Below are 22,185 nucleotides of genomic sequence, written 5' to 3'. Positions count from 1 at the left end.
TGTAATATTACATAGAATTCCATTAGCAGCCAAAAATCTAAATATATAAAAAATAATTTCTGTAATAAAAAATAAACCATCAAATGAAACAAGAAACATGTAAAGTATGTGCATATTTATTATGTTGAAGAAATCATTTAGAAAATCTGAATTTCAGCTTTGCCTGAAAAGGGGGCCACATATCATTAAAACCGCAGGTGACAGTAGCCAAATCCGCATAACAACAGGCCCAACAGAATTTGAAGAAAACTGCGAATGAAATTTCTTTAAAGAAATTAGCATAAAAATTTGCCGCAGATGGTGCCCCTGTCCCCCCCTCCGTCCGTTCGAGAAATGAGAAGGGCAGCCGGCAGCAAAAGTTCAAAGGTGTCAAATGTCAAAACTGCAAAACACATGCCGTGAATGGTAATCAGAATGGATTGAAATGGACAGCCAAAAGATGTCCAAACTAAAAGAGCTGGACAGAGCTGGGCTGAGCCGAGAAGAGACTAGACGAGCCGGGCCAGAGAGGCCACCATTTAGGGCAATGCCTAATAAATTGATTCAAGTCGGGGAGAAATCGGAATTAGACTTGGATATGATATTAGATTTGGACTTGGACTTGACGACTTTGCCAAGTTGAAAGTTCAATGCACGAGGCAAACAAAACAACCAAATGGCCAACAAAAAGGGGCTCAAAGTTGTTAGCTGTTCTTGTTGTTGTTGTTCGGCTCTTTCTTTTATGCTTGTTGTTGTGTTTTGGCACACGGAATGGAAATTATACGTGAAATCAAGCAACTAATTTGGCTTAGTGGCGGCAACAGGCCAGAGTTGAACTTTAAGCAGATGCAAATTTCAAGAAATTTAATTTGAATTATGAATTTCTTTAGCTGTATTTACTGTTAGGGCAGCCAAATCGTTGTGTTGAGCCTTTTATTTTGGAATTTCTAATTTCGAATAGCGTATATATTTTGGCCAACTCCGATCGCCACTTGCTGCCGCGGCTGGCGCTGCTGCTTCTGCTGCCACTTAACTGATCATTCACCCCGCCAACCAGATGGCATCATTAATTGAAAGGCTGTAACCCCCGGAGGCGCTCAGTTGTCAGCATCATTATCATCATCATCATCATCAGCAGCATCGCCATCATCATTGTTGTCGTCTTGGGGGCAGGCTATCATCAGCCATTCAACTTGAGCTTCTTGCAACTGTCCGTGACGAATGATGTTGTCAACCGCCGCCTTCTTCCTCAAGTGCTCGCATGTTGGCCTAATAATGTCCCATTGATTGCTCCAACAATTTGCCGCACTTAGGATGATTATGCAAATTTTCAGCAGTGCCTCGGCCAAGCTCAAATACCCGGGGCCATGTCCAATTCTCGAGTGCCAAGCGGCAGCTTCTCGTTCCATTTTACATTATCATGCGCCAAGTGGGAGCCAGTGATTGAATGCTTCTCTGGTAGTTGCCCCCAGGTGCTAAAGCTGAAATATATTGTTGTTATTGTTGTTCTATTTGCCTGTGTATCTGTGAGTGAGTGTGTGTGTGTTTTTGTGTGTGTTAAGTGCCGACATCAACACCGCAACCGAGACCTTAGTCGAAGTCAAAACCGCATCAGCCATTGCTCTAAGTGGAAAGTGATTATCCCGTGATAGAAAGCCCATAGAGCTACGCAATAAACATTTGGTAAATTCGGTACGTTTTAACAAAAAATAAAATATATAAGAGCTTTGAACTCGATAAATAATTTAAGCATTTTTGCGCTTATTTTAATTCAATTATCTTTCTGCGTATTGAATTGTATAACAACAAATATGATTCTAAAACGGTTCTTTCCAAGAACTTTTATATGCTTATATACTTTAATATACTTATGCAGCACTCTCGTCCAGTAGAAAAGATTAAGAATCAATTAACATGCTTCATAAAAAGATTTTCTAATCCCTTTTTCTATTTTTTCTATTCTATCTTTAAAAGGTTAACGATAACAACAAGTATTTCCTTTGCAATTCTTCGTTCTCTTTGCTTTTATTGACATTACTTCAACTTCTGTACAGTATTCCCTTGAATTGATCGAATTACCAAAGCTGCCTGCTGTGTCACTGACAGAGTTGCCCAAGCTGGTTGCTCTGCAACTTGTAACACTCAAGCAATTCTACATAGCTACGCAACACCACGCGATCATGTTGAATACTAAAAAAAAGCTTCTACCTGAAAGCTGCTTAAATATCCTTGGGTTGCAAAGCTGCCTGCTATAAAACTTGCTTGCAAAGTAGCTGCTAAAGCTAGCAACTAGATGTAGCTGTCACTTCTCAGTTCAATTGATATGCATATTAACGATACGACAGGAACTTCTAGATTTCTCTGTCTTTAAATGTATGCAAATGTCATTTACTGTTTATAGAAACTACCGTTAGAATCTTTTGAATAACTAGTTCCTTGAGTTATGTTTACGCTCGATCGATGTCTAAGAAATATTTTGAATTCTTAATCTTTCTTTTCTTTGGCCATTTCGCTAATTGGTCAAAGCCCCATTTAAATCGGTCAAAGCGCACGCGCCCCATTAATATTCAAGACTTCGGGCCGGGTCAACGCACGCCGATCAACGGCATTAATTATGAATGGCAATCAAGAATCACATTAAAAAAAAGAAGAAAAAAAATATATATTCATAATATGCGGTTTTCTCTAGTAGTTTTTTGTTCTGGAGTTCACTTTGGGTTCACACCAATTAGCATTTGCGGTCATTTGGGATTGTTTTGGCTAAGACTTGACTACAACTTCTATTCCTCTCTCTCTCTCTCTCTGGCTCTGGGACACACACACACACACAACAACAATAAAAAAAATGTAAAAAAATTTATTTTTTTTGCACTCGGGTTGATTGAAAATCATTTTTGGGTTATTTTTCAGATTTTTCTTTGTTTCTTTCTTTTCTTTTACGCATTCGTTTCTCATTTATCAGTTTGTGCTCTCGTTATACAACTAGACTGGGACAATGGGTGAATCCGCGGAGGCCTCAGCGGCGTCCATGGGCACCTCCGCGTCCAGGGCGCGGCCCACCTTGCGGAGCGCAAAGCGTCGGTTCTGGTGCAAAAGATCGAAGTAGGGATGGAAGTCGCCGTAGGAGACGTAACGCGCATCACCATAGACGGGCTGCACATGGCGGGAGAGACCTGGCTCGTTGTCTTCGCCGACAAGAATGTACTCCTGTTCTGGCGTAGCCTTCGCGGCATCCGTTGGCATATCGGGGGTAATGTTAGCTGCGGCAGCGGACGCGGCTTCAGCTGTTGTCTTCTGCTGCTGCTGCTCGCTCTGTGGCTGGGCTTGCGGCTTCTCGGCGGACTCCATGGCGGGCGCTTTCTCCACAATTGTGGCAGGACGTATACGTGTAGGCAGCAGGCCAGCACCAGAACCAGCATTAACCGGCTTGGCAGCAATCAGCACGGGCTTGGGCTTGGGCTTGGCACTCGAACTGGAGCTGGAGCTGGAGCCGGTGCGGGAAGGCGGAATTTGTGGTGGCTGGAAGATGTCCATGAGAGAGGCATCGGCCAGCAGGGGCACCGCTGCAGCCGTTAGTGTTGGGCGCTTCTTCTTCTTGTTCTGACCACTGGCTGCCGTGGAGCCGCGCACGGGCACCGTGCTGATCGCGCTATCGGGGATGTTAAGGATGAGCGGCTGGGCCTGAATGCCCTCGGCCAGCGATACCACCGACTGGCGCTCGGGCGACGCGAGTCCCAGCTGGCTCCAGGGTATCGTTATGTACTGCGTGGGACGTCCCTTGCGACGCAGTGGCACCGTCAGCGGTGGCTGCGGGTAAGGACTGGCCGGCACGCGCTGCTGCTTCTGCACCTTGGTTGGGGTGGACACGTAGCCATAGTTTGGGTAGTTGGGGCTCAGGTTGAGCAGCTCGGGCGCCACATAGACGGTCTGGCCATTGCGGTTCACCAGCAGTGTGGTCTGCTGTGGTCGGCGCGCTCCAGTCCTGGAGGGGCTCTGGCTGGACTGCGATTTGCGTATCTTGTTGCCTACCTCGGCGGGAGTTTGGCCGAAGGTGAATCTGCGTATCTGATTGATCAAGCTCTGTTGGCCGTTTTGGATGAAGCCAGTTTGGCCCTGAGATTTGCGCGAGGATTGAGTGTATTGTGCAGGCGCATAGTGCTCCTCATTTTCGGTATCGTCGTCATCCTCCAGCTCGACCTCCGCATCATCATCCTCCTCCTCATCCTCATCATCGGCCTGCTCCAGCACCGCCAGTGGCTGCTGCACGGGATGGCCACGCCTTACATGCTGCGCCTGCTGGCGACGCTGCGACTGCGCCGGCGACTGCGACAGCGTCTGTGTCTGCTTGCGTCGCACCACCTGTGTCTGGGCAGGTCGGCGTCGTTGCTTAGGCTTTTGTTTCTGCGTTTGCTGCTCGACGGATGGCTGTTCGGCGGACTGCTGATCCAGCTGGTCGTCATCATCTTCGTTATCATTGTCATCGACATGCTCCAGTGACTGGTCCTCATCGTTGTGGACCAGGTCGTCCACATCGACATCCTCTTCCTCCTCGTCGTAGAACTCCTCGTCGAATTGATTACCATTGAAGTAATCGACATCATCGTACTCCTCCGACTCTAGCGAGTCCAGCTGATTGTTAAAACGATTGGGACGCTGGACGCGATTGCCATTGTTGCCCTGGCGATTACCCTGGCGATTGCCCTGGCGATTGCCATTGCGGTTGGCATTGCCGTTGCCGTTGCCATTGCCAATGATGTTGCCATTGCCGCGCCTTCTGTTGGGACGCTGCTGGAGGCGGACAACAATATCGGGACGCTGAGTGGTGGTGCTTGTGGTGGTGCTGCCGCTGTCACGCACTGGCGTATCGACCAGACCGGGCAAGCCGGGCAATGAGGGCAGCTGCTGTCCGGCGGCGGCCAGACGATCATTAAACCAGCCAGAAACGGAGCCCGCCAGCGTCGAGAAGGAAGAGCCCAAGCCCTGGCCCGGATTCATGCCGAACAGCCAGGTGCCAGGCGAGGTGGAAGTGGTCGAGCCGCCAGCAGGCGCTGCCTGCTTGCCCTGAGCCTGCAGCTCATCCAACGCGGCCTGGCGTGGCTTGAAGGCAATCAAGGGATGAATAATGAAGTCTGCAACGGTGTGCGGCTGGGCGGCCTTCTCATCCGACTGCTGCAGCAGCGGCTGTGGCTGCTCCGACGATTTGGCGGGCGAGCTAAGGACCGTTTCACTGGTATCAGCGACCGTTGCCACTGGCGGCTTCTCGGTGGGCAGCTTGGGCACCACTGGCGCATCCTCTGCGGCCACAAACAGAAGAGCACAAGTGAGACACGCGTACACAGACACAGAAAAAAAATTGTGGAACACATGAAAAAAAAGTAAAACACATGACATTAGTTGTCTTCTATTGAGCTGGTCGTTAATTGGGTGGTTTCTGTTGCCTACCAATCAGCGCCATGTCCGCAATGGGTGACTCCGTGGACTGCTCGATGGCCAGAGGCGGCGACGGCGGCAGCTCCTTGTCGGCGGGCGCGGCCTTTGCAGGCTTCACCTCAGCCTGGGCCACTGCTGCGGCCAGGACCAGAACTAGGCCCAGGCGCAGGCAAAGCGCCAGAAATTTGGTCATGTCTCGGGATTTACAGCTGGGAGCCCGGCTGGAAGCTTCTATTGCACAAACTGATTATTACAGACTCACACACATACACAAACACACATACACACACGCACACAAAGAAGCACAGTTATCGTTTTAGCTATCGGAATTGTTGCTGTTGTTGTGGGTTTATCTTTTGTTTTTGTTTTTTTTTTTTTTTTTTTTTTTTTGCTTTTCTCGCCTCCGTTCGCTTTGCTTTGGTCCAGAGACAGACGTTTCTTTTGGCCAACTGTTTGAGCGTGCGCGCCGACCTGAGCTTTTTATGTGCCAGCTACAATTTGCCTAAGAGAGCCGCAGCCGGCGAGAGCGAGAATCCAACACTGCGAGAGGGACAGAGGCCGCGAGTGAGACCGGCCAGATACCCGCTACATTTGTTCAGCTGCTGCTCATCTGCCGCCGCCGATGGGCGGTAAATTAATTTGGCGTATCTTGACCGCAAGTCGCGGGTCGCAGATCGACGGTCGTCGGTCGGCGGTCGCGTTGATCCAGCGGGTGACCTCAGCGAGAACGGAGCAGCGAGCGGCATTTCATAGGTGTAGCATTTTTCTGGAGCCAGTTCATCAACTTATTTGAGCTAATTCTATGAAACTATTTAAGCCTTTGAGCGAACCAGCTCAATAAAATTGGTTTAAATTGTTGGAATTTAATTTATTATTATTTTTTATTATTATAACTACAGTACTATTATTGTTATTACTATTATTCTAAATAACTTTTAATATTATTAATTTACTATTAAAAATTTTTTTATTAATATTATTATTTTATTATTTTGAAGGTATATTTAACATACACATTTGAAAATTTAGCCGCAAAATAAAGTTTCGCACTTACAATATATGACATTTTTATTCAAGAGGAGAGCATTTTGAGCAACGCGTAAAACATGTGTCAAAGATTCGTTTCGTAAAGATTCTTTTAGATGAGTGGAAGACAAAATGTCATGCACCGTATTCCATTTCCCCCAAAAAGGGATGGATTGTGCAAAAAGTGTGAAACACGACTCAAATGAATTTGATCAACGAAAAAGTTTCCTACAACTGCTTTCCGTAGTTTTTCCACACTTGCGGATGGAATATCCCAAAATCCAGACAGAGCGTGCACCTTTATCACATAAGATTAGGTAAGGGTATATATTTCAGCATCGGCTTGGGCTATGCGTTAATTACCAATCAGCGGCAGCCAGTTAGACAATACAAATATTTTTATGCATTCTTATTATTATAAAATATATTTAATGTTGAAGGAAAGCTTGTAGATCAGAAGCTGCAGTACCTTACTCTTTCTTATCAGTATATATAATAAGTCATATGTAGTAGGTACATAAGGTAAAATTCAAATTAATTTGATATATTTAACTTGCTGTACTAGAATATTTTGACATGTTATCGTGGTATGTGGAAGAGTGCATGGTTACCAATTCAAGGGATTTTAGTAGAAAAAGGCATAAATAATATTTTCAGTCTCAATATCTAATGAGAACTACATGGATCAATAAATTAATTCGAATTTGTTCAACTAGCTCATGAAGCTGCAGACCCGAACAAGTTCAGTTCCAGTTATTCTTCGCTCTTTAAGCTTTTAAAAAGCTCGCAGCTTAAGCAATCAAAGCTTAATTAATTGAATAACAGTTCGACTCGCATTCACAGCAAGTTGAATAGTTCGCCGCGAACTAATTCTTTTGATGATTGGGCAAATGCTGACACTGATCTTTGTTCTAGTTCAAGAGAATTTTAAATGATATTCCCAAAATGAAATAGAGACAAAAAAACTGCAACTTTCCAATAACTTTCTAGCACTTTTGACCCCATAATGACCTCACGGCGACATATGCGGGGCGCAACTTTCTTTTAGGGCCGCAGGCACACTCACTCTCGCACTCTCACACACACCTGCCTAATGAGTATTTATGCGTTTTTTATGTATTTCCATTAGCATAAGGCTAGCACTTTTTCCGATTCCAGGTCCAGGTGCAGACCTGGCCAAGCCCTGGTCCAATCTGACCGGCCAGCCAACTAATTAACCCCATGCGTCTTGCCGCGCCTTTGTTTAAATCAGTGGCCTGTTCGCAGTTCTTTTTTGCATAATTTAGTTATTAAAAATTGGTTTATGTTCCGCATAATGGGCCAAAAATATATATTTTTGCCAGACGCGTTGTAAGCCAAGATAAACTCGAAGATTCACAGCTCGCAGAACATGAATTATTGACGTGGCTATTTTTTTATGCTAAAACGGGCCTAAAAAATCAAAAAAAGAAATATGAAATAGATTTACACATAAACACAAATGAATCGTTAGACAGTGGCAGCAGCTGGGACTCTGGGATTCTAGGGCGTTGTCTGGGGGCCGTATCTGGCAGTGAAAGCAGGAATAACAGAAACAGGCAGGCGGCTGGCTCGCCAGAGACTGGGAATGGGAACAGCACAGCACACAATACTGAAATCAGCCAAGATCAGTCGAAAATTAATGACTAAAACTATTTTTATCTGCCCCACAATATGGTCAAAACACCAAATCAATGGAGTCTGCAAAAAGAAAAAACAATCAGAAAGCAACAATCGATCTTAGCTAAAATGGTTTCTCGATATCATAAAAGCTATTCCTTTGTTTTATTTTTTAAAAAATTAATGATAGTCCATAAATAACTGCTTATAAGGTCTGCAGACAATATATCAAAGACATTCCACGAATGCTTTGTCTGATCTGTTTATTCTTTGGAAATCTTTATGGATCTTCTCAAAAATAAATCTTAAAACTAAATATAAATAAATTTGACATGATATGCATAATTTAGATCAGAATAATATTAGTTATTTATGACAAAGTTCTTTGTGCTCGAAACATTGAACGTAATATAAAAAGGGATAAAATACAATAATAATGTAAGTAAGCAAATAAGAAACCCATTTATTTATGGCCAAGTTATCTTCATTATTGGTTCTTGGTGCAAGCATTTTTTTTATGTACATAAAATACAAAAGTCTTAAAGCCCTTTTTTCCCCAAATATCACATGGGTTTATCATAAATAAACTATTTACACAATATAAGATGTACCTATTGTATTTTGTTTTATAATGCTTAATATGGAAACTAATCATTTACTTTTTATCTTATCTGTAAAATAAAAAGCTTAAGAATATAGTGTAGACTTTTGAAACAATTTGGACTTCATAAGATTGTAAAATAGATTCTAATAATGACTTTTTCAGTTTTATTCATTAATTTCTCGTTTAGAATACTACTTTAAGGCCATGACTTGTCTCTTTATAGAATGTTTCATTCATTTTGTTTTTGTAACAAAAATTTAATAATAATATACAAGGAGTTGGAAATCTGACAAAAATATATTTAAATAAATATATATATAAAACATAAGAGCTAGATAGTTGTTAGGGCATTATAAATTAAACAAACTAAAGTAACGAAGAACTTGAAAATAGATTTTGGTATTATTTATTATTATTATATACATTTTTGTTTTTTTCACAATTGGGAGTTGTTTCAGACAAAAGCTTGGCAAAGATCAAATAGACACCATCCACAATATCTTCATTTGAAGCTCTCTGCTTACAATGCATAACCTATAGGCTTGTAGCAGGCTGTTGGAACTGTCTTCAGCTGCTTTCGACCTTCAACAACATTTTTGGCAATGAAGTCGCAAGAGGCGGTTCTGGTTTCGTCCTAATTGGCTTAGAGTATTCCCAAGGGCCTTCGCCAAGTCCCGAAAACATCAGTTAGTTTCTTGTGCTGTAGCAGGGGACTCCGAAAACTTAAGGTGCTACTTGATCTCACGCTAGCCCATAGTACTAGAAATGGTCGTCTTAAGACTTATGACTAGCCATCACACAGTTAAATATTATCATCAGAGTGCGGGCTCCGAGTGGAGGCAGACGAAACAGCCATACCCACGCACTGTGCGTGCCCAGTCCTTACATCGGATAGGGGGAAGCAGATGGCCAAAGAGTTAGTCTCTTCAGCTCGGATCAGGGGAAAATTGTCATAAAGAAGGTCAAGTAACTCTTGCTCACTAAGAGAGCCCCAGCTCCTTCTCAGCATGTCAGTTGTAGTGCCGCACTCCTCTCCCTTGTAGGACTCCCTTTAAACAATCATTTTGGGGTAACTATGGAATGAAAAACTCAAGAGTTCAGCATAAGATCACGATCTATAGCCCGTAGGAAGCTTCTATAATCCGCTTGATGGGTTGCTGAAAATTATCAGCATTCCAGTGTGATAATCCATAAATAACAAAATGAGCTGTAAACAAATAAAAAATGCGTTCGCAAAGGGGAACTCCCGCAACGCATGTGGGCTAGAAACTCGTATTAAGAAAAAAACATATGTCAAAACTTCGCCATATATTATATTGCGCAAATAAGAAAGCAAAGATATGGCTGTTCGAACCCTGACATGTTACACATATATATATGTATATATATGTATATATATATATATAGATATTGGGGTCTTGCGAACATTGACAAATGCGTGATTAGAGTTTTGTCCAAGAATTTGGCTTGACTACTTGAAAATCTCACTTTTGACCCAAAAAAAAATTACAAATTAAAAAAGATAAAACTGCTGCGAGCTGGATGGTTGGTAACTTTCCGATGGCGACGACCCAAAATGCAAATTTTCGCCTCAGATATTTGCGGCCACATATTGGCAATGCGGTTCACTTCGGCTTTGGAGTTCAGCTCTAGAGCTATCTGAGATTTGGTGTGTGCCTAGGGATCGGGAAGAGGGTTCGCCAATGCAGCTGGTGGTCAACGACTCGCCCGACCCGAGACACACAGGCAGTTGTTGGCTGCATGCGCAGTCCACAGTCCACAATTGGAGAATCAGTCCAGAAAGCAGCCAGCCCGTGTCGACGCGATTGCATAAATTAGCGAGCGACATTTGCATAGTTTATAAAATTTGGCATTTGCCATTTGGCTGGCATACGTCTGGCTTATTCTTCTTTTGCCCATTTTCATTTATTTGCTGGCACTAATTTTTCGCCTAATTTCTTTTGTGCTGTCTGTGATTTTATGATTACCGAGTGAAAGAATCGCGCGCAAGAACCGTGGCCCCAAGCGGCTACCCTGTATAAAATGTCTTTGCTAGGGCAACAGTCAAACCATTGTATAGACGCTCTCACCCAGCGACGCACACACAGACCAGCGATCAGATCAGAGTTTGGAATCGACTGCAGCATTCGATATGGCAATCAAACTGTTTACCCTTTTGGCCATTGGCCTGGCCCTGGCCGCCGTTAGCGATGGTGAGTAGTATCTGCCAATATTGCAATCGGGCCCATATTAAACAGTCTCTCTCTATTTGTTTGTGTGTGGCTAAGCTCGTCATGTGGCTGGACACCGCTTCCAGCAGCAGCAGCGCGGTCTAATTGCCAAGCCCCATGGCGCCCAAAGTCGCGTCTTTCCTGGCGCGGTGGCCATCAAGAAGCTGGTGCTGCTCAAGTTCAAGAAGATCGTGCCCATTTCGCTGATCCTGCTGAAGTCAAGCAACGATAACGAGGCCGAGCTTGTGCCAGTTTATCCCACCGATCAGATACCCGAGAATGTCCAATTCATTCCCACGCCCAACGGCATTTCCGGCCACAAGGATGTGCAGGCTATTGCTATACCCAGCGAGCTGCACGATCAGCTCCAGATCAACGGTCTCTCCAATGTAGAGAACATTGAGGCTCTGCTTCAGGGCAGCTCCATAATTGCGGACGATGCTCAGACCGAGGATGGCGCCAATGCCCCAGTGGGCAACACCATTGCCGTGGCCCAGCCCGAGGATGCGCCATTGCAGCAGAACGACAACGACGATACCCAACTGCTAGAGGGTGCCACTGTGCCCGCTCCGGAGGCCGCTGTACCCGCCTCGACCGGCCCCAGCACACGCCGCCTCTCCAGCAACGAGCTGCTCCGCTCCGGCGTGCGCAACTCGGCGCAGCAGCAGAAGACCAGCGTCGAGGAGATTCCCCTCCTGCTCTACTCGGCCACAGATAGCGGTGCACCCGGCCAGGAGGTGTTCAGCGAGCGCCGTTTCGTTGCCGCCACCCCAGCGCGTCGTCGCCATCAGCAATTCTACAACTAAGGCGCCCATCTAAGGCTACCATGCATGGCTTGTGCCAACTATTTATTCCCACAGCTCCTTCGACTCTGGCTTTCCTCTATAATCTGTGTCCCGCCTCCTCTACCCGGCTGTCACTGTACGGCATGCGGCTATTTTTTTTTGTATGCTATTTGCTTAGACTGAACTGAATATAAATTAACATTATGAGAAATGACAAAGGCGCGCGATGTGTTGGGCTCTCTGCTTCCGGCTAGCTGCGACTCCTATGTGGGGCCGGCCTTGTTTTTCCAGCGCTTATCAGAATCTGACGACGACGGCGGCGCAGTGCCTGCAGTTATCAGCTTTGTTGTGCCGCTGACGTGACGTGTACTGTGCCTGTGCCCATGTCCCATGTCCCATGTTCCGTGTCTCGTTTCCCAGCCTGTCGTTTGTGGCTGCCATCCAGACAGCCAGCGACTCTGTCAGAGACCTGTGCCTGGGCACAGGCTGTTATAAATTTCAGTGTCCTTACGTGCATAAAGCCGACAAAAAACAACACACACACACAGACAAACCGAAGCCAAAGTCAACGGCACAAAAAGGCACAACAAAGGAGCGAACACATATCGCAAAAATGGACAACAACAAAAGGCTACAAGATAGCAAAGCACCGGCACACGTACAACGAACCCTGCATGCGCTATCAAATATATCGATAGCAAGTTTATCGAGACATGCATATGCTCCTATATATTTAAAAATCACAGTTTAGAAATCTTACCTAAAAATTTATAAGCTCAGGCTTAAAATATCTTAAACTTTTGGAATTTTCTGATTTCAATTCTCAAAAAACTTGTGCTTCTTTTTGGGCTTACTATTATTATTATATGGAGTAACATACACTTATGCCGCCACATAAACAAAATCTATACACGTCTGGAAAGATATTCTTGGAGCCCTGCCATTTTAATTTCAGAAGCATTCACCTAAAAAATAAATAATACAAGAAAATCTATATAAAATAATAACAGCAACCATACATGTGTTCTTTACTATATATATTTAAAAAAAAATAGAGAACATAAACAAAAACCAGAACCCAAGCTATTAATTTCTTAGAGCACAGAAAACACTTAGGGCATGCTTAAACTTCGATACTTCGTCGCAAGATATCTATATACAGGTAAAAAAAGAGCAACGGCATGAGCTTACTCAGTAGCTGGTTAGGCTCGAGTTTGGTTTAGGGCAGAGCGCAACTTTATTCTGTTGCAGGCGCCTGCACGTCGCCGGTTCTCGGTACCAGTTCCAGTTCCAGTTCCAGAAGCAGAAACATGCCCATATTTCTGGCATGCAAGCTTTGCCCCCAACTCTGTTACCTGTTTTATTTTATTTTTTATTTCTTTTTGTTTTTGCCGCATTTCTGACAGGCCGAGAACCAAAAACTGACATAAAGCACTTTTCGAGATTATCAGAGAACCAGAAGCAACCACAAAGGGAGGCTGGAGGCAACCATAGAAAGGGGCTAGACAGAGACAATAAGATGCTGAACTATAATCTACGGGGTGCCGGTTCATAACACTAGGCTCTTAATAGCTAGATTTCCGACCTATGCTCAACGACCGTAGTACGGAGGTGGAACATAGATAGTCACTCGCTTGTTTCCATTGCTGTTGTTGTTGTAGTTGTTGTAGTTGTTGTAGTTGAAGCGACCACAGGGAGGCGGGCCATAGTAGGTGTACGTACACACTGTGCAGCAATTGATGGGCGTGGCTATAACCATGACAGGCGTATTCTTGCCGGGCAGCACGGGCCCTGGCAGCGGATAGGGCATGGGATAGCGAGGTGGCGCTGGCATAGGCGGCAGCGGGCGGGGTGGCAGCGGTGGCGGAGGGGGTGGCGGTGGTGGTGGCAGCTGTTGTGGCGGTCCTGGCACCAAGCAGCACGTCTGTGGCGGTGGCGGCGGCGGTCCTAAGACATAGGTCTCGCAGCAGCGATTCTGCTGATAGGCCTCCATGGTGCAAGGCGTGACGCAGGAGCCAAACAAGCTGCTGATCCAGTCGGAGATGATGCTGAACGTGCGGCCTTGTCGCTGGCTAACATCGTAGTCGCCGAACGCATCGATCGAAGTGTTTACCACCGGCTGCAAGTCCTCCAGGCGCGACGATCGATTTATAAACAGATACTCGATGTTGTCCCCAACCGAGCTGCTGTTTCGGGGTCTCGGACGCCAGCGCTGCAGCTGCACCTGCTGCTGGGTGCGGTAGCGCACTGCACAGGCCATAGAATATGACAGCGGGAGAGTGGGAAAGAGAGGGAAACATTGGGTTTAGTGCTGTTGCCTCAAAGTATGCAACGAATGTGCATCGTTCGTGCTCACAGCCAGAAATGTGCAAATCCGAATGCGAACATTCAGCTAGTAAAAAATATTTTATAATATCATTTGGGGTAAAAAAACAAGTTTTAAATGTTGTCAAATTGCACGAAACTACAAATAACCATGTGCCCAATTAATGCATTAATCAATAATAAAATTACATAATAGATAAATAAATTAAACAAAATTATAAACAAATAATTGAGAATTATCAGTTAATCGACAAAAAAATAAATATGCCACATATTAAAATGATCGATTAATCGACAATAAATGATATATATAAAATATGAGAATAGCGCCCAAAATAATCGATTATTCAATAATGGAAATGTATATCGAAAATAGAATCTATATGAAAATAGAATCGAAAGCAATAATTTAAACAAAATACAGATCAAATCTGTATCAAGTATCAATATTTACCTATTAATCGATCAAATCAAATGTGAAAAGTAATCGATAATTATCGATTAACCGATAACAAGCAAATAAAGATGAAGTACGTGAAACAGCCATGATTACAAAATGTTCATATTTACCTCCCCCCTTTACTAAAAAACCCCTTACCTATAAGTGCATTTTGGTGCAGCAACATTTAAAATTAACAAATACATTTTATTCGAGTGTTTAAAGTGATTCGTTGTAAAAAAAAAGAACAAAATATTTGAGTGAGTATATAGAAAAAAGGTGGTGGTTGTGGTGGTGGTGTTGGTGGTGCTGGTGGTGCTGGTGGTGCTGTTTAAATTGACTTAGCATAACTAACGGCCAAAGCCAAAGCCGCCATTGAAGCCGCCGAACACGTTGCTGTTGGCATTGGCATTGCCGGCGCCGCCGCGATTGCGCTTGCCGCCGCCACCGTTGGCATTGGCGCCCGCTCCGGCACCGTTGCCGTTACCGCCGGCGTTGGCATTGGCGTTCGCATTGGCCGACTGGCCGTTCTGGCTGCTGGCGCTGGCACTGCTGGAGGCTGAGTTCGTTACGGAGCCGTCGGCGCCCACCTGCGAGCTGATGTTCGCCGCGGTGTTGGCAGCGGCGTTGCCCTGGTCATTGCCGCCCTGGTAGATAGACTGGCTGTTGGCGCCGGATGTGATCGTCTCCTGGTCACCATCGCGGACGATCTGCGTGTCCGTGTTGGCCGTGTTGCTAGAGCTGCCGAACTGATTGTTGTTGGTGGCCGTGGAGCCGCTGTTAGAGCCGATGGTCTCCTGGTTGCCCACCTGAGTGTGCTTGGTATTCGCATTCGAGCTGGAGGCCTGCTGCTCGCCAGCCTGGAAATTGAGCGCCTGGCTTTGTGCACCGTTCGTCGATCCTCCGGGACCCGACTGCTGGTTCGTGTTGGCGGAGCTTACCTGGCCGCTGCTGCCGTCCTCGGCGAGATTGGAGCCGATGCTGCTGCTGCCCGCATTCTGTGAGCCGTCCGCATTCTGGTTGGCAAAGTTATTGCTGCCCGCCTGCTGATTAAAGCCGGGTCCGCCTTGGGCGCCTGCATTGCCAGAGGATTGCACCTGGCCGCGTCTCTTACCACCCTGATTATAGTAGTCCGGCTGCCCAAAGCCGCCTTGTTCAAAGCCACCCTGACCACCGAAGCCGCCAAATCCGCCAAAGCCGCCTGGACGCCCAAACTGGCGTCGCGGACGCTCCGTGGCGTCAACATTGCCGAAACCTCCAAAGCCGCCATAGCCAAAGTTATTGTAGCCGGGCTGAGGGTAGCCAAAAGGCACGTACTGGGCGCGACGCTTGGGACGAGCCACGCGACGATTGCCTCCAGCGAAAGCCAGCGGCTGCTGCTGCTGCGGGCGATAGGCGACTTGCGGCGTGCGGCGACGTCGAAAGCCGCCGCCGAAGTTGCCGTAGTTGACGCCGCGCGTTGCCGCATTCTCGCCAAACCCGGCCGCATTGGCCGACGTCTGGCCGAAACGGGTGCGTCCATAGGCATTCGAGTTGCTGAAGGTCTCCTTGACATTGACGCCACCGAACTGCTGGTTGTTGGTGCGGCTGTTGCTGTTGGAGCCGACGCGAGCACCGCGGCCCTGGGCATTGACCGTCGCCTGACCGAGCGTGTTGCTGTTCTGCACATTGTTGTCCAGGTCGAGGCTGAGCAGGCCCAGGCCGAGGCGCACGTCGCCATCGGCGCCGCGCTGCAGTCCGAAACCCTGACGCAGATTGTCCGGTGACAGGGAGGCGCCCAGGCCCAAGTTGCCAATGCGGAACTGATCGGCCACGCCGCCGCTCACCGCGCCATTCGCATTGGTGCGTGTGCGCGTCAGCGTATTCCCAATCTGCAATCCTCCCAGATCCACGTCACGCGTGCGCGCCTCGCTGTCCGACACGATGCGCTGGCCGTTCTGCCGGGTTACCGCACGCGAGTTAGATAGACCCTGCGTGTACTCCACATTGCCAAAGTCCACCTGGCGCTCATAAGCATTCGTGTTGGCCCGGGACGCGGAGCCCTGACGTGGACCGCGTCCACCTCCAAAGAAACCAGGCTGTCCGCCGTAAGCTGGCTGTCCGAATGGAGCGAACTGTGCCTCAGCTAAAGTGATAAAGAGAGAGCGGAAAAGTGTGAGGTGCAAGTTCTGCTTGAGATGCGACCATAAGTTAAATGCAAAAGTTTTCGCTCATCTGGCGAAACTTTGTTATTTGTTGTGCGTTATTTAAGGTAAACATATCACAAGCTCCATGCATATATAATCCCCCCCACCCACCCATCCACAAACACACACACACACACAGACACATACACATCCCTCTGTTACAGAAACAACAACAAGAACAACAACTAAACTGGCTGAAAGAATTCCTCAAACTTGTTCCTCACGCATCGCTCGGCGCGTTGCCTTATTTGTTTTGGGGCTTTTTTTCATTTTTATTTTGGACTGATTCTAATTTGAATATCATTTAATGTGCGCTCTATTTTTTGCATTATAATTATTTTGAAATTTTGCTCGCTGTTTGTTTTTTGAGCCGTGAACAACTTTAGGCAAAGTTTTTTGCTCTGCGCTTTGCTTTTAGAAACTCGAGTGAGCCAAAATCATGCAAATTTTATGTATTTCCAAGAATCTTAGTTTACTGCACTAAACGATTTGAAATAAAGTATTGCAATTATATCAAACACCAGCAAATATTATAAGGTTAAAATGTCTCGCAAAAATTTGGATATTCGTGTGCATAAAGCATACACACTTTAAGGAATATATGTTTAATAGTTGCAGAAATCAATTATATAATTCATAAAAAGTTCTGTCAAAACTAATATTTAGCATATTTGAAAAAAAAGTATACTAACAGTATAAAATATTAAAAGTAAAAGGAAACAAAAAACAAAATATACATCCAAATTACACTTCGATCCTGTAAATGGCCGAAGGTTAGCTTTAGTTTTAACTAAACATGCAAATCAATAAATAAATAATTTAAATATATCAACAGTAGTTTTTTTTAAAGGTAGATTACTGTGATTCAATGAATTTTGTCGCCGAAAATGAAAAAAGCACCACCGTTGTTTGGTTATCATTAATCATAAAATGATCAAATAATTGAATAAATAAAATAAATAAATAGAAAAAAAAAACAAAAGAAAATAAGAAAAGAAATTCTAACATTTAAAAAAATCAAAACTATTTTACTTTACAATTAAAAATCCTGGGCCATTCAATAAGATTTGTGCTCTGTTTTGTTTTGGAACCATAACCACAATTCTTAAGCCTTTGTTAAGCAAATTGCCTCTATTGGCTTTATAGGGCCTTACTACTGTAGCAACCATTTACACAAAATGTTCATTAGCTAGCACAAGGTAGTTATCACAGCAAAAAAATAAAATAAATAAAAGGTAATTGCCTAAAAAATCACACAGTAGAAACTTCTGTAAAAATGCACTTGAAAAACACGAAAAAAAACAAAAAACAAAAATGCGCACGCAACTTAAGAGCTGCTGTTGTAATTCGCAAACAGTTCTTGCAGCATTTTACGTATCACGAGAGAGTCGAGCATTGTTGGGCGCTCTCTACTTGGCATATATATATATATGGCAAACATATATGACATATGTATATGGCATACACATAATTATATTCAAATTTGTGGTTGTTGTTGTTGTGACATCATTCAAACTTTAAGCGTAAGTAAATGTTGTGCGCGTTGTAATCACACTTGACTTTGAGCGACTATTTAACGCCAGAGCTTTTCAGCCTGGCAGACTGCGCTTTTTGTGCTTGCTGTTGTTGTTGTTGTTGTTCTCCTTGTTGTTGTTGTTGTTGTTGCTGTCCTTTTTCGTCTGTCAGTATGCTGCGCACGTTGGCACAAAATCCAGCGATAATTTTGCAATTATTGCTGTAATATCAAAGCCTAAAAGTACGCGGATGTGTGTGCGTATGTGTGTGTGTGTGTGTAGGTGTGTGTGTTTTGGTGTCATTATCCAGTCTACCCGCTGTTCGTGCTGCCATTGTTGCTATTGTTATTGCTGCTGTTGCTCTTGTTCCTCTTGTTGCTTTTGCTGTTGTTGTTGTTGTTGTTGTTGTTGCTATTGTTGTTAGCGCTGCGCCGAGGCACAAAAATATTTACCTTGCGGTTGACAAACTGCCAGCCAACACACAATTAATCCAGCAAATGCGTGGCGCATCCTCATCCTGACGGCGTATCTATAGCTGTGTGTATCTGTATCTGATATCTGTTGCCAGTATCTGTGGATCTGTGCTGCGGTCCTGCGCTAGCTAATTTACCGTTGCGAAAACAGCGCACACAATGAGCGCGTTTTTGCCCGCTGGCGACTTTTATCGTGCGCTGTTATTGTCGTGTTTTCGACGTATCTTTTTTTCCCGCTGTTTGTTGTTTTTGTTTTTTGGTTATTTTTTTTTTTATTTTTTCGGTCGCTTGTATTTGCTTCTGGGTCCCCCACACACGCGCGTGTGCTTTGCGTTAAGCGCTCACTGGCGTTCTAAGCCCCTCGCTGGTGTTGTAATCAAGCTTTAAACCAAACAATATTTAACGCGCTTTATTGATTAGCTGCCGACTGAGGCTGAGGCTGCGGCTGCGAATGCGGCGTCTGCGTTAGCGTCGCCGTCAAAGTGAATTTTTTTGGAAAGAAATTGAATTTCGTACAGGTTTTTGCTTTGAGTTTTTTTTTTTGGGGCCAGACCGGCCCGGCCTGGTGGCTGTGATTCTACCTGTATTCCTCTCTAGCTATTCTCGTTTAACTTGTTTTCTATTGCCGCAGCAGCGACAACAATAGCGCCAAGCCAAAGCCTAGCTTCGTTTGCGTCTAGATGAGTTCATAAAAAATTAAAAAGACAGTCACATTATCAAATTTTTTTGATGACCATATTACTGCCTCCAGATGCCCAACTGCTTACGACGCGCAGGTGTGTGTGACTGCGTGTGTGTGTGTGTGTGTGTGTATGTGTGTGTGTTTGTTTTTCTTTGTTAGAGCCACCTTGAAACGGGGATTTTTTTTCGTCTGAGTGAAGCTTAAATGTGCTGGACTTTCTTTGAGGAGTAAAAATAATATTAACTGATTTCAAATAAACTTCTTCTAGCAGGTAAAAAAATGAACATTGCACCCATGTTAAGAATTACAAAAACAAATCTTAGGCCAAATTGATTTACAGCTGAACATTTCTATAGGAAATTAATTCATTTCAATTTATATTATTTTTCATATTTAACATTTCAACATATTGAATCTATTTATTCACTACTCTATAAATCATAATCATTTATTTAGCTTTCATCATTGCAAATTTTCAACTACAAGGAATTTCCTTCAATTACATTACATATATTATAAATACGTTTTGCTGTAATTGATTAACATATCCACATATTTCGGAGAAATAATTAATACACTCGAAGTGACTAGAGGAGAGAGACTGATTACACTAAGGTACATTCATTTGAAAATTGATTGTCTTGAGTATTACATGCTCGTCTCCCTGTTGGTCCGAGCTTGGTAAAAGCTTAGTATGAATCGAATCTATGCATATCTTAAAATACTTTGGTCAACAGTTTGATCAAATATGCCCTTATACTAAAAATAACCAGTTAACATTTATACCTAAATGTGTTTACTTAAGGATTCCAGCTTTGTATAAATTTATTTAAATCCAAATCGACTCCAATTAAGTATTTTTTTTCAATGTTTCACTAACCTTTTACGTCAACATAAAACCTGCCATCACAACTAGACAGTTGTCGGCTGGAAGTTGGCATTTGTTTAGGTCTTTTCAGGGCCAAGTGGGCTTTTGAGTTCCCCATTGGCGTCAACGTACGCGCTGTAGGTCACCTGAAGCTTTAGTTGGCCTGAGTTTGGGTTTGAGCACATGATGTTCACTATTCGAATTAGTCATTAAATTGTCATAAAAATATAATTTCAAATTCTGTTCTGTTGACAAAACTGTTTAGCATTCTCGCAACTTGTCTCAGAACAATGTCCAGTACTGTACAAGCGGCTGAAAGCATCATCTCTGTCAAGTCCGAAAACACGAAAGCAGAAGACAGTATTTTGAACATTTGCGGATACTTATTTAAGCCATTTTCTTTCATGAGCATTTTTCGATTTTTTTTCCCAACAGAATTACAAGCAAGGGCGAGAAGAAAGGCAACTGAACAACGGCAATCCGGGATCGAAGACCTTAGCAGCCAATTAATTTAAATTAGGAAAATAATAATACAAACAACAAAAAAAAATTATACAAAAATAAAAATACTATCAATATTAATAATAATAATAAATATATGTCATATGTCATACTATTTATAATGTCATACTAGTTATAATAATAATAATAATAATAATAAAAATAATTATAATTGATGGATAATGAGAGGATAATGGGCATTTTAATTGAAGAGCCATAGGCATACATTTTGGGGGTAGACGAACATAAATTTAGTATTAATATAGAATAATAATAAAACAACAAATAATAATTGTTGGGAAAACCTCTTTAGAGCAAATAAAGAAGATTTAAAGTTTTGACCGGTATCGTAAAACAATTTTTATGACTGAGACGATAATGGCCATTGTAACTAAAGAGCTTTAGTTAGATATCTGAGAAACAAAGTGATTTAACTTTGGTTATGAGAAATTTTCATTTTGTTTATATATATAACTTGTTTGTTTTTAAAGACCACATTGGAAAAATAGATACGTACCGCCTCAAAATAAATAGGCTATAATAATATTTTGAGCTGACATTGGAAAAAAGAAATGAAGAAAAAAAAAATTAAAAAAACTATAAAAAATCCCGTAGATCAGAATGCTAATTAGCCCATAATCATGAGCACCACAGCACGTTCATCAGTAAACGGGTAAATTGTTGTGTTCAAAATCAGCTTACCAATTTTATTGCATAAGAATTTGATTATTGCGGGCAATATTGATCAAATTTTCAAAAGAAAAGCCAAAAGAACTGAAAAACTACACTGTAAGAAAAGTCAGTGAATGGCAACAGCAACAATAGAAAATTGGGTAAAACACAAGCAAAACTTTCGCCGGCCGTGGAGAGCGACAGCTAGAGTGAGAGAGACAGATAGAGAGAGAGAGAGATAGAGAGAGAGAGGGAGCGGGACAGCTTGCTTTTTTTGAGCAATGGCTTAGCTCGGTTCGATATGTGTATAAAAAATTGTTTTTATTGTTATTTCATTTCTAGCGTTTATCGGTCTGGTGGCATCTTTACGCTGACGAGCGCTTCGAGAACGCTGCCAGCACGACCCCAAGCTCCACAGCCCCCGCAGACCCCCTCCCCTGACAATTTTTATGCTAAGCCTTGCCACGCCTGAAATGCGCCCATTGATTCGCTGCCGCTGCTGCTGCTGCTGCTGCTTCTGCTGCTGCCTTGAACGCGTGAAATGGAGTAGAAAAATTGTTTTTCTATCAAAGGCGAAAAATCGCGGCAGCGTGCAACGCCACAACCCACCTCCCCCCTTGCAACTTCTATCAACCATTAGCTGGCAGCAACAATTTTGTTGTTTACGTTGCCATCGCGTTTGGTTCTCTATCAATTTAATGCCCGCAACGTCGCTGGACACGCGGCTTTAACTTTTTTCCAACTTTGTTTTCTATTGTTTTTTTTATACTGGAACTAAGCACAGTTGGTCAAAGGAGGTGGGAGGGGGGGATGGATTTATTTTGGCGGCCAC

General features: G+C 43.8%; 3 protein-coding genes across 3 annotated transcripts; 1 reads left to right on the top strand and 2 right to left on the bottom strand.

The window, feature by feature from the left end:
- Positions 1–2,892: 2,892 nt before the first annotated feature.
- On the bottom strand, positions 2,893–5,370 carry LOC115769073. Its single transcript, XM_030713786.1, has one exon. It carries the CDS (start codon positions 5,368–5,370, stop codon positions 2,962–2,964), a length of 2,409 nt encoding a protein of 802 aa, XP_030569646.1. The 3' UTR covers positions 2,893–2,961.
- A 5,459-nt stretch (positions 5,371–10,829) lies between these two features.
- LOC115769083 lies at positions 10,830–11,714 on the top strand. The gene is made up of 2 exons (XM_030713796.1): positions 10,830–10,890; positions 10,966–11,714. The coding sequence occupies exons 1-2, from the start codon at positions 10,830–10,832 to the stop codon at positions 11,712–11,714; spliced, it is 810 nt and encodes a 269-aa protein (XP_030569656.1).
- Positions 11,715–13,284: 1,570 nt separating this feature from the next.
- Positions 13,285–18,667, bottom strand: LOC115769079 (spidroin-1). The gene is made up of 5 exons (XM_030713791.1): positions 18,610–18,667; positions 15,872–16,582; positions 15,746–15,811; positions 14,813–15,712; positions 13,285–13,940 (listed from the first exon to the last, which is right to left on the bottom strand). The coding sequence occupies exons 1-5, from the start codon at positions 18,665–18,667 to the stop codon at positions 13,285–13,287; spliced, it is 2,391 nt and encodes a 796-aa protein (XP_030569651.1).
- Between the last annotated feature and the right edge of the window lie 3,518 nt (positions 18,668–22,185).

The sequence above is a fragment of the Drosophila novamexicana genome, unplaced genomic scaffold (genome assembly GCF_003285875.2).
Source record: "Drosophila novamexicana strain 15010-1031.04,08,12 unplaced genomic scaffold, DnovRS2.1 tig00002253-arrow-arrow-pilon, whole genome shotgun sequence".
Taxonomy (NCBI): domain Eukaryota; kingdom Metazoa; phylum Arthropoda; class Insecta; order Diptera; family Drosophilidae; genus Drosophila; species Drosophila novamexicana.
This window is presented reverse-complemented; position numbering and strand designations above follow the sequence as displayed.

What these genes read in the sequence shown, in the direction of transcription:
- LOC115769079 (XM_030713791.1), bottom strand. Translation starts at nt 18,667, where the DNA reads ATGCGCCACGCATTTGCTGGATTAATTGTGTGTTGGCTGGCAGTTTGT. An exon ending in CGGCGGCGGCTTTCGACGTC is followed by an intron (nt 15,812 to 15,871) that starts GCCGCACGCCGC and finishes CTTTCGCTGGAG; the next exon opens with GCAATCGTCGCGTGGCTCGT. An exon ending in TTTTGGCTACCCTCAGCCCG is followed by an intron (nt 15,713 to 15,745) that starts GCTACAATAACT and finishes GCGGCTTTGGAG; the next exon opens with GTTTCGGCAATGTTGACGCC.
- LOC115769073 (XM_030713786.1), bottom strand. Translation starts at nt 5,370, where the DNA reads ATGTCATGTGTTTTACTTTTTTTTCATGTGTTCCACAATTTTTTTTCT.
- LOC115769083 (XM_030713796.1), top strand. Translation starts at nt 10,830, where the DNA reads ATGGCAATCAAACTGTTTACCCTTTTGGCCATTGGCCTGGCCCTGGCC. An exon ending in CCTGGCCGCCGTTAGCGATG is followed by an intron (nt 10,891 to 10,965) that starts GTGAGTAGTATC and finishes TGTGTGGCTAAG; the next exon opens with CTCGTCATGTGGCTGGACAC.